General features: G+C 39.1%; 1 protein-coding gene across 6 annotated transcripts in view; it reads left to right on the top strand.

The window, feature by feature from the left end:
• The window catches only part of VPS13B (vacuolar protein sorting 13 homolog B), a 960,935-nt gene that overhangs the window by 168,838 nt on the left and 779,285 nt on the right, over window positions 1–12,812 (top strand). For all 6 annotated transcript variants that reach the window (XM_054017509.1, XM_054017507.1, XM_054017510.1 and 3 more), the window contains exons 13-15: window positions 2,194–2,385; window positions 4,448–4,617; window positions 10,010–10,204. In XM_054017509.1, coding sequence (XP_053873484.1) covers window positions 2,194–2,385; window positions 4,448–4,617; window positions 10,010–10,204 — 557 coding nt within the window. The remainder of the gene's footprint in view (window positions 1–2,193; window positions 2,386–4,447; window positions 4,618–10,009; window positions 10,205–12,812) is intronic.

Here is a 12,812-nt window from a genome sequence, read left to right as displayed (position 1 = left end):
ACCAAGATTATTGTTGTCTCCAATTTTGTTGGAACTGAGAGCAGTTTCATACTGGAGAAAGAATTTGATTTGTGGACAGGATCCACAGAAGGAGTATTACTGGTAAATTTGCAAAGCTGCTGGCTTCTCCACTATTTGCTGGTATGCGTGGTTGTTCCTGGTACTCTTACTAAAGTCAGTTTTGCTGGCCTTGCACCAGAGATTTACCAAAATCTGGCTGTGCTCCCGTGATCATGAAGCAGTGCATTTTGCAAAAGGCTTGTTCTGTTCATTGCAAATGCAGAAGGCACTCTCATGTGTTTGCAGCTTGGTGATCGGAAGACGATGGAAGGGTCAGTGCTGACTCAGTGAGCTGCTGCTGATCATCAAGGGGTGGGGGTTGTTTCCGTTTTCTTTGGAGTCGATTGGGGATTCTTTGGATAGGGCATAGGAATTTGGCTCATGAAATTGTGAGATACTTTTGGCTACTCCCAGAACCTGAGTCAAGGGGGCAGAGGTGGGCTGTGTCTACACTGCAAAGCATTAGAGCTCAAAACCTGGGTCACGGCTTGACTAGGGCTCACAGCCTGCAGCTCCACAAAGTCCTGGACCCCTGGGTCCAACCCCTGGTTTAGCACAATTTGTGAGTAGACAGAAGGGGGGTTAGGCTTTAACCGGAGTCTGAGCCCGACCTTACTCTTCAGTGTAGACATACCTGCAGAGGAAATTATATCTATGGAATCACTTAAGCAAGTATTAGTGTTCCCAAAGCCAATTAAAGTGAAAGACATCATAGTTTCTACAGGACAGCTTAACCATGGAAGTCAAGGATTACGTTTTGGTGAGACGGGTGTCTGCAAGGGAAAGGTTTGGAAAACTCCAAGAAACCTAGATGAAACTCTAATCATCATTACCGTACCAGATTCCCCACTAACCAGTTCTCCAGTAGCACACAGTAATAAATGCTGTGCTGCAGGTTCTCATAAAACCACCTTCCTAGTCGTCACAGGCTGTCTCTATTTTTGTTTGGGTAAAAGTAAGTTTCCTGTTTGGGACCACTTTGGTCAGATGGATTTTGGAGTTTGGTCTGCTATCAGTTATCCAGATACCATCAAGATATGATACTTATTGGAATGGACTAGGTAGGCTCTCATTTGTCATCCTTGAATCAGATTTTTCTTGTTTTTGTATGTTTGCTCTATTCTTTTGTGTGTTAGAGAAATGGGCTGGGAGTCAGTTTGATCCTGGTTCTAGTTTTGTGTGACCTTCAGCAATCCATTTGATATTTCAACTCTACAAGGACATATAAAAACTGCTGAATCACTGTAAAAAAAATCACTGAAAATGAAATGAGTCTGAATGGACCTTTCCTGAGTAAATATGCTCAGGAAAAGGTGAAGAAATCTTTTAATGAATAGTGTAAAAAAAGTTATAAAACCTAAATCACTAAAGTTAAAAGAATTGGCTGAAGTATTTTACTATAAAATAGTTTTATAATAATGTAGTCACTACCATCTAATGGTTGTCCAGTGGCCTGTGCAATGAGTTGGTGGGTTCAATCCATTTCTTCCAAGTGCCTGTAACACAAGAACTACCATCACATTTAGCTCTAATCGGTATACTTATTGGTGGCCTCAGCACAGAGGCCAAAGATGAGATGGAGATTGAACAACCCTTTCATCCCTGGGGTGGTCCTTCAAAAAGTGGACTGAAGTACATTGGTGAGGAAGTTTTCAGTCCCTGGTGCAGGAACTGAGGTCACATTAGAATTTATTGGGATTGGGGCTACATTGCCACACTACAAAGATTTTGAGCAGCACAGCTATCCATAGGCAGCTGGTATCAGGCTTCTGTAATTTAGACAGTTTCCCGGGACTGCCTAAATTATCTGGGGATGTTTTTGGCTTCCAAAAGCATGGTATAAAGCCACCTTAGTGCTCCCTCCCCGAGTCTGCTCTTATATATTGCACAGCACAGAATCTCACCCTTAGTTTTCTCAACATGAAAAGGAATAAAAATTCTTAAACATAGATTAACTCTGTGTTAACAGACGTGTTGCATTTACTTAATTATGTTTTCTGTGGAATTTTATTTTTTGATAATAAATCTGGGGTCATAAGAGCTGTATCAAAAATAATTGACAAAATTAATATGTTGATATTCCCAATTGTCGTCATTCATTTTACTGACTGAAAAAAATACACTTTTATTTAGTTTCTGGAAATCAGCAAGACCTTTCTTCATCAAAGAGTGAAGATTTAGTAAATGTGCAGGAGATGTCTACAAAAAGCCTCATTGTAGGTCCACTTAATCTTCGACTGGATAGCAGTGCAGTACACAGGATTATGAAAATGATAGTTTGTGCTGTGGAACATGAATATGAGCCATATAACAAGCCCAAACCAGGTATGCTGCTTATTTAATTATGAATGTGTTTTTTGTGCAGACCAGATTCAGCACTGCTGAAAGGTGCAAACTGCAAATAGTGGAAGAGGGGATGCAGAGAGGAAATTTAATCTCTGCCTGTCTCTTCATGGGAGTCACACCAGCGAAGGCTTGGGGAGGGTAAAATGAATCAGCATATGCCCTGGCATCCCTAGCTATGCTATTCTCTGGCCAGCACATACCACTTTTATGGCTATGCTTTTTACCTACAAGTCCCATGGTGGCTGGAGGCTTTGTATCATCACAACATCCACACTCCTAAGTGTACTTTCTCCTCTAAAGTCCCAGAAAATAAAAGGAAATCCTTAATGTAGGTTAATGTTTATGAAATAATGGGATTAAACAGAAAAAGGGAATGGACACTAATTATGGCCAGCTATGAAGATTAACATTTTAGATAAAACAGAGAGCCTGTTTGTATTTTTGACTCTACAAGTGTGGATTTCCAAGTGAGGAAAATAATTCATTATTATTATATTTATCATTAAGTAGAGCCTAATGTAAAAGGGATAATATTCCCCAATATAGAGAGATAAAGATAAAAAATTGCATCTTTTACTAATCCACAAAAAATACTGTACTAGATGCTGGAGAAAATATTTACAGGTAATTTTAGGCCTGTCAGCTGGACATCGATCCCAGGCAAGGTAATGGAGCGGCTGATAATGGGACTCGATTAATAAAGAACTAAAGGAAGGTAATGTAATTCAAATCAAATTAGCATGGGTATACGGAAAATAGATCCTGTCAAACTAATTTGATAACTTTATCAACTAAAGCAAGATAATAGAATTGATTTAATATACTTAAACTTTGGTAAGGTATTTGACTTGGTATTGCACAACATTTTGATTAAAAAAATTAGAAGGATATAAAATTAACACAGCACACCTTAAATGGATTAAAAACAGATAGATCTCAAAGTGTAACTGTGAGCGGGAATAGTCATCAAGTGGGCCTGTTTCCAGAGGGCCCTGCAGGAATCCGTTTTTGGCTGTATGCTGTTGAACATTTTTATGAATTACCTGGAAGAAAATGTAAAATCATCACTAATAAAATATGCAGATGACACAAAAATTGAGGAATAGTAAATAATGAAGAGGACAGATCACTGATTTAGAGTGATCTGAATGGCTTGGTAATATGGGTGCAAGCAAACAATATGTGTTTTAATATGGCTAAATGTAAATGTATACATCTCGGAACAAACAACGTAGGCCATATTTACAAGATAGGGGACTCTATCCTTGGAAGCAAAGACTCTGAAAAAGATTTGGGGGTTGTGATGGATAATCAGCTGAACATGATCTCCCAGTACAATGCTGTGACCCAAGGAGGAATCTTGAGTAGGAGTAGATAACTTATTTTACCTCCGTATTTGGCACTGGTGTGACCACGGCTGGAATACTTTGTTCTGTTCTGGTGCCCACAATTCAAGAAGGATATTGATAAATTGGAGTTGGGACAGAGAAGAGCCATGAGAATGTTTAAACGGTTAAAAAACTTGCCTTATAGTGATAGACTGAGAGAGCTCAATAAGATCATAAGAACATAAAATAAGAATATAATCTATTTAGATTAACAAAGAGAAGGTGAATGGTGATTTAATTACAGTCTTTGAGTATCTATGTGGGGAACTAATGTTTAATAATGGGCTCTTCAAGCAGAGAAAGGTATAACTCGAACCAGTGGCTGGAAGTTGAAGCTACACAAATTCAGATGACTAATAATGAAAGGCATACATTTTTAATGGTGAGAGTAATTAACCATTGGAATAATTTACTAAGGGTTGTGATGGATTCTCTGTCACTGGTAATTTTTAAACCAAGATTGAATGGTTTTCTGAAAGATATGCTCCATAAATTATTTTTGGGAAATTCTGTGGCCTGTGTTATACAGGGAGTCAGGCTAGATGATCTAAATGGGCCTTTCTGGCCTTAGGATCTATGAATTTTAAGGTAATTCATTTACTTTTATTTTAATCATATGATGAATTTATTTGTGTAATTGTGTTTGATTTTAGATATTGTGGAAGGAAATAGAACTATGCCAAACTCAGAAGAAATAGCATCTTTGGAGGAATACATTCCCACTCGACTCACAAGCTTTACCATTCTTAAGTGCACCATTACGATCTCTATGGCTGAATTCAATTTACTGGGCCATTTGCTGCCTATAATCATGGGACAGAAGGTCAGATATTTTTATCTACAGTAAATTTTATATATATTTGCTTAATTTGTGTGTGTATATAGGTGTACATAATATATATGTGTGTGTGTGTGTGTGATATGTGTATATATATATGTGTGTGTGTATATATATATATATATATATGTGTATTCTTATTACACACACACACACACACACACACACACACACACACACACACACACACACACACACACTAAAAATTAAAAATACCTAAGCTTAAAGTACATTAAGGTTGCATATTCAAGCATTCATTGTCATGGTTACAGGATTAACTACATCTGTGTCCTCTTTTTTGGCTCTCTGAGTGCATTCCTTCAAGTCCTATGCCCATGCCTTTAGATTCTCCCTTTCTTAGACCAGGCCCTGGCTACAGTACTTTGTGTGTCAACCAATCTCACCCAGCAGGTCCAAATAGATTTAGAATCTGTGGTTCTTCCCTTCAGGAGTTTGTGACCCATGGTGTGACAGTAACTCAACAGCCTTCTCAAAATCCAAGTATGATTTATCATAACAGTAGGAACAAAGTATTTGAAAACAACAACCAGTCTACATGTATGTCTGTCTTACTGTTCCTTGATGGAAGTCTCAAGTGGCCTAGTTTCTTTAGACATGTAAGTGGGTACCTGTTTCAGTCTTCTCTCCCAGAACAACTGCTGAACAGTCAACACCTCTCTCTATCAACAGTCCTTTTTAAAACTGCTATAGTACTTTGTTCTCTTCAGTTTCTGGCCATTGGCCTTGGTCATTAAAACTGGGTCTGCAAGTTGACTGAATCCAGATGGTAGAATCTTCAAACCTAATAGTTTGGGTATTGTCTTTTACAACCCTGAAGTGTTTACTGTGGGTTGGCTTAGTTTGAGCCATAGTTTGCTTCCTGCTTGCTTTTCCTTACAGCCTATTATACCCCAATAACAGGGTCAACATACCGTATTCATAAATTATTACAGAGCAGCTCCACTTCTGTCAAATTCATATGCTAGGAAATGCCATAATTAAGTTTACCTATGCAAACTTGTCTCCTTGTGCCATATGCATTATGATACAGTGTTTAATTACATGATCACATACTACTTTTTCCATGGAATTCCTGCCTCGTTCATTGCACAGGATGAGAAGGTATTAAGTGAACTGTGTTGCTTTGCGGCATTTCTTTTTATCCCAGTCCTTGAGTATGTGGTCTCATGACTGACTTACTACACACCATCCAATATTTACATTGAGTGTGAATTTTTCTTCACAAGATTTCTGTTGCACTCATCACCATAGTTTTTGGTTGCCTCATAAACATTCATTCATTTATCTTCATAACACCCCTGTGAAATGGGGGTGTAGCAGGGTATGATCCACTCCTGCTGCCTTGCATCACAGAAACCTGCACAGAGTCCATTGGTTGAGTATCCACACTGTGCTGTTTATATTCTCTCCACCAACACCTTTATATTTTTGTGCAACAATATTATTTACACAGTCCCTTGTATTCTCAGCTCTCTCTCAAGGCTCAAAGAAAAGAAAAGGTTGCCCTTCCCTGAGATCTCTCTGACTCTGGGCTTAGCTAACCCTGCTTCTCTCTCATGCACTTCCTTTTTACGTCTTTTTTTTCAGTCCTCAGCTGATGGGTTAATTAATCTTTTAGCTCACCTAGTCTTCTGTCCTAATTAGAAAATTAAATTTAATTCCCCAATCAGACCTCTCTGGGGAAACTAATTGGTACCAGAATGATCAGAGTGCTGACTCAACTGCTAGCTGCCAGCATTTTGTCACAGGGGGTAATAGCACTTCCTTATTTTACAGATAGAGAACTGAAGTGCAGAGAGATTTAGGCCAAAATTAATTAGTCGGCTCACAAATTTTTGGATGTCTCAATAAGTGGGTGCCCAACCTGAGATAATTAGGGCCTGATTTTTTTCAGAGTTGCCGAGCAGTTGGAAGTTATGAGTGTGCAGAAGTGAAAATCAGACTGTAGGTGTGTCAGATCATACACAGAGAAAATGAAGAACAGTTTGTCTACGTATGAAAATTCTGGTTTAAATGACTTCCCTAACATCATACAGAAAGTCTGTGCCAGGGATAGGGATGGAACCCTGTGCTCACAGGTTTCATTCAGCATTTTAATCACAAACACATCTTTTCTCTTCCTGCAGGCACCTTCCTCATTCATTTTACATTTTAAAAACATTGTCAGCCAACGAGGCAGGCATATTCTCAACTACAGCCTTGTTGACTACACATCCTGTCTGTGTGGTACCCTGTGTACTGAATGAGACAAGAATTTTTGTGGTAATATAATTAAAGATCGTTTCATAAGACATAAACAGAAGGAGGCATGCAGCGTTAATTCTGTCAATTTCTAGCTTTCGAGTGCTTGATTTTGCAACCTTAAAATGTTCGTTTAACATCATGTATGTTATGCATGTATGGAATTTCCTAGGTGTTTGTCAGGAAGAAAACTGAGAGGAATCAAAGAAATTCTATTATGTGCAACTGTTATTACTCCCCGCAAGCATTGTCAGCAGGAATTAAACCCTGGAACTTGAGGTTCACTACGCAGACCTCTTCCATTTGAGCTGAAGGAATAAACAGCAGTAATAGACTGTTATCCTCCATGTAGGGGACCAGCGGGGTTGGGAAACGTGAGCAGGGAGGTGACTGTATGCTAGAGTGGTGGAGAGAGAAAGATCAGATGAGGATCTAGAGGGGGGGGGACTGGGACTTGTTGTGCAAGGAGCTGGGGGGTGGGAACTCGGTAGGGTTGCGTAAGGTGACTAACCTGGCAGTAAAGGGGAGAGTGGGTACTGGGAGAAGAACCTTGAGGAGTTGAAATTGGGACAGGTTACGTGAGAATGGGACCAATACAAGGAACTGGGGTACCAAAGAGTCAAGACAAGGACAGGTTGAGAGAGTATTGGGCAGAAGAGTCTGTACCCAATAGAGCAACCTCTCCTTCAGTCAGAAATGGAACCCAAGATTACTGAGTCTCACTATTCCTATGCTGTCAACAAATATCTGTGAAACCCGCTGAAAACTTGTTTCATCTCCTGCTAGGGCTGGTCTGGATAGAGAATGGCAACATATTACTGCTATTGGTTATACAGTTATGTCAAGTTGCAGAGGTCTGTGTGGTGGATCTAAAGTTTCAAACCCTGCTGATGACCCATGTGGGTTTCAATATAATTCCATATGGTAGAATGCTGTTTTTTCAGTTTCCTTCCTACGACGATGGACACAAAAATACCTGTTTAAAAGTATGCTATTTAGGTTTTGTTCTGTATAGGTTTCATACCACACTCATCACTATGATATCTGAGCGCCTTCCAGTAGTGCATTAAACCACATGCATACATATGTCACACATTGTTTGTTCTCTCATCTTCTCCCCATAGGGAGAAACATGCAGTGGAGTGTCCTGTTTTGGTGGTGGTTTATTTTAATTTCATTTTCTTTTTTGTACAAGTGGAACTGTTGCTATGTGTTTATATTAGAGGAGGCAAGGTTAAGGAAGTGTGCCTTGCCTTTGAAGTGGAAAGTGGTAAAGTTTGTGATGGCAAGTAGTAAACCATCTGCTCAGTGTGACTTGGGCTGCAGATTTGTAATGGAATTTTTTTACCAAAAATCATGGAGTAGTCACTGTAAATACAGTAAAAGTCCTGAGTTTCATGATTTTTTATTTAAAAAAAAAATGCTTTGGCAAATGAGGAGGAGCAGTGTTGATGGAGAGGGTGGTTGAGGGCAACAGGTGGGGCCTGGAGGAGGAGCCTTCTCTGCATTCACCCCTCAGCAGTGGCTCCTGTGGCTCCTGTCCCATGGGGCTGGACCCAGTTCTCCACTCTGGGTGTTGTGACCAGCACACGGGGTCACAGCACTGCTCAGGTTTGAACCAACTGCCCCTCTGACATGAAGAACTTGTTGCGCATATATCCGCAGCTACATTTAGCTTTGCAGTGATCTGGCTAGTGAAACAACATAGGGGCTGAGGCAAAGGCTCAAATAGACTTGGTATGATGCACGAGTTCTGTAGTAAGAGCCTTGGACAACCTTGAAAAGTGATCATGCATTATGGTAGAGTGCTTGCTAACCTTGCAGGGTTGCATATTTCTCCTGTGTACTTAAGCAGGTGGTAGTTCTGATAAACTGAGGCAAAGTCAAAGTTGCATGTACAACCTTAACCTTTGGCATTCCCTAACTTTTCAGGGTTAAACTGAAAATATAACACTTTTTAAATTTACTCTTTTTATAGAATTGTATGTAATCATAGAGATGAGGAATTGAATTGCCAGAGCAAGCAACCTATCTGCCAGGAAGTTACAAGCATGGCACATGGACTTATTAGCCATTTCAAAACTGGCAAACTTCTACTAGAATTGCACTGAGAGGATTATTTATAGCTTGTCTGTTTAGTACAGGTCCATTGTCGTGCTGCAGAGATAGACTTGTTCTCCCTGGCTAAGCCAGACTCTCATTACTCAGAAAGCAAAAGAGAAAAATAGGAATCAGGTATGGGAGGAAAAATGACACCTTGTGGAGTGGATAGTAGTGGCAACCTTAGGTTTTGATTAAGATTTAATTGTACCCAACTTAGATGTTGGTGTCCTCTGATCTACTCCCCTTATATAGTCAGAATATTTTTCATGTTTAGGATAATGGAGGCCTAATGGTTTGCTTATAGTTTCTTAGTTCTCAGTAGTGGTGATGGCAGCCATGATGATGAAGCTTGATTCTACTCCTGTAGTTAGATCCTTTGACAGCTTCCTACAGTTAAAGCCAAGTTAAACAAGATGCCAGTTGACCACCAGAAAAGCAACATCCGGGTCAGGTAGCAAACTTTTCCATCAGAATGAACCAATAAAAACACATAACTGGAGTCCTTGAAGGAACATTTCCTGTCTTTCTCAGACCATCTTTGTTGTGTAATATAGCAATTTTGTGGCTTCACCGGGGACCTTGAAAGCCCCTAATCAGTTTTTAGTTGAAATGCATGGAGTTTGTACTAGCTTTTATCTCCAACTTCTACTTATTTCATACAAAAGCTTTATGTAACATATTTTTGAAAATTAAATGCATTATTTTGTTATAATAGTAAGATATCTGGCACATTTATAAACACTGGGATAGTACAGAGTGGTGTAAAAGTTATATCATAATGAGTTTGGGGACATTTTACTTTCAAGTGGTGAAGCAATGAGTAAATAACTTTTTTATAGACTAGCATACTGCACCTTCACATACTCTGTACATGAAAACTTGTTACAGGAAAATTATTTTAGAAGTGTTTCAGACTCTTTAAAAATTTTATTGCTAGTGGTATGAGGTCCTCCATGGGGTATTGCATAAAAGTTTGTCTTTAGAATACTTTTTCTTTTCTTTTTCTTTCTAGAGTTCAAGTGGTTTGTTAAATGCTACAAGCTTCCAGCCTTTACGGCCTTTGCCTGCTATTAGAATATTGATGGACAAAATTAACCTGGAACATTCAGTGCCAATGTATGCTGAACAACTTGTGCAAACAGTCAGCAGCCTTAGCCAACCTTCTGATAACCTGCTTCATTACTGTTATGCACACTGCTACCTTAAGGTAAAAGAAAATATGAAGTGTATTTATTATTAAAGAACACTGAAAAGAATTAATACAAATACAGACAGTCCTAGATGCTAAGAGTTGTGATCTCCCAGAGCATGTTCAGTTTTGCCAAAGAGGTGTGTAGCAAATATCAAGGGCTTGGTTTTGCACTCTTAACTTAGGCAACATTTCCTATTACTTGAATGAGAATTCCACCTTTGTAAAGAGTACAGGCTGAAGCCCCAGGGAGCTAATTTTTTATTATTATTTATTCAAATTATTTGGCGAAAACCTTTGCAGAGTTGGATATAATACTAATATAGTTAATACATTTGTAACAAATCATCTTTATACATTCTGTAAGATGCTATGACGAACATGTTTAGTACAAAATTGATAATATTGGTAATACGGTAATATTTGCTCTTGATTACAGTGAGAAACACATTTTAACATATTTGTGCATAACTTTAACTCCAAGACTGCTGAGTGTGGGAGTAGAACCTCTAAACATTGCATTTTAATATCCTTTAGTGAGGAGGAGGCCCTTTTGCTAGGTTAAGAGATTGCAAAAATCCATAAAAAAATCAATTTGAGAATGTGCAATTGGCATCTGCTAAGATTTTAGAAGAATCTGTTGAAACTCTGCCCCCTTTGGATCATCAGAAGAGTTAGTTTCCCTACCAGGCCAAGTGCAGTGGTTAGAATCATTTGAAGGGTCTTTGGGTACTACCATAATATAACAATTTACTATCATGACTACTAATATTACTACTAACTTTTACTGACTCTTTTCAAAGACATACAGAAGCATGAGTTTCCACTGCACTGTCTACTCATACAGCTAAGTAATGAAATTCTTAGAATGTCCTTGTAAAACAGTAACACTGTGTTGGCTAATTTCTTGGCAAATTTTCAGTTTTCTAGAATGAGATATTCACCTCATATCACATTTAAAATAATTGTCACAGCAATATCACATTCAACCCTCCTAAATATTTTCAAGTTTTCCTTAGGTTTTTTTTCTTTTCCCAAAGTTAATATATAAATGTTATAGAAAACCCTTGGTGTTTTCAGTACTGAAGGGTCCAGTTCTGCTCCCAGGGAAGTTGATGGGAGCAGGATTAAGACCATTGTTTTATCTGCCAGTTTTAGTTTAAACATATGAATTGTACTCTTACAGGAAGTGTGGCAACATGTGTTGAAAAGATTCAGTTCCACAATAATTAATTTTCACATTAGTACAGAAAAAAATTAAAGAACAATTATAATATACTGTATAGAATGTAATTTAAATCGTCACATTTTATTCAAAATAACAAAAAGGTTTGAAGAAAAGCTACTTTTGTCACTAAATCCCACTGTTTTTGTAAAAATATTACTCTGACTATGAAACAATGGATATCTGCATTTTGTTTAATTTGTATTAAGTATACAGTGTACTATGATAACCCCTCTCTTTCCCACTTCCCATTTTCTTCTCTTTCAACTCTTTTCTCTCTCCCTCCTTGTTGCTATCATCTACCATTCACCCAGGTTCCCAGTCCCAGCCTTCTTCTCTGATTTCGACTCCTGGCTCTCTCTCGCTCATCCACAGTGACTTCAGCTTCCATCTTGATGACCCATCTGATCCCTTAATTGTGTGTTTCTGTGGTCTTCATTCCACTTCCAGGCCTGGTTCAACTCTCCCACTCTCTGAAAGGGCCATTGACTTGTGGGGAGGGATAGCTAAGTGGTTTGAGCATTGGCCTGCTAAACCCAGGGTTGTAAGTTCAATCCTTGAGGGGGCCACTTGGGGATCTGGGGCAAAATCAGTACTTGGTCCTGCTAGTGAAGGCAGGGGGCTGGACTCAATGACCTTTCAAGGTCCCTTCCAGTTCTAGGAGATGGGATATCTCCATTAATTATTATTATTATTACTTCTCCTGATCTTCAACAATCTGTCACTTATCTCTCTGTTGCTGATTTCCTCCTCTCCGACCATCACATGGTATCTTTCAACACCGTCCATTAGCCTCCCCCACCTCAAAAAACCCATCACTCAGTCTTTCTGTGACTTCAAGTTTATCAGTGTTTGATGACTTCTCATCTGCTCTCAGCCCTCTCCTCTCTTTCTGCCTTTCTCTTCCCCTTCCTCCATTGATATGATTGTTGATTCTCTTTTATTTCCTACACCCTTCACTCTTTGCTCCTCTCTCTGATCTCAACTCTCTGCAACTCCCTGCGCTGGCTCATCACCAAAATCCATTTCCTCTGTCCCTATTCTGTTGCTGCAGAGAATCTCTGATGGAAATCCTTTGTCCACCCTGACTTTCCTCCATTACAAATTTGTTCTCTCCTCTTTCATTTCAGCCATCTTCCTGGTTATGCAACTCTGTTTCTCCAACATAATTGAATTTCATATCTACCATCCCAGCCAGCTTTTCATCGCCTTTGAGTCACTCCTCAAACGTTCTCATTCTGCTGCCTCGCCTTCTTTGCACAGGAACTTGCCATTTATTTTCAAGAAAAAAATGAGTTCTATATGAGCTAGCCTTCCCTTCTCCCTTTTCGTCCCACAACTCTCTTCCTCCTCCCTGACACAGATGCAGAAATTTCTCATTTGCTCTTCCTCTCTAATCTC

Source organism: Malaclemys terrapin, chromosome 2 (assembly GCF_027887155.1).
Source record: "Malaclemys terrapin pileata isolate rMalTer1 chromosome 2, rMalTer1.hap1, whole genome shotgun sequence".
Taxonomy (NCBI): Eukaryota; Metazoa; Chordata; order Testudines; family Emydidae; genus Malaclemys; species Malaclemys terrapin.
This window is presented reverse-complemented; position numbering and strand designations above follow the sequence as displayed.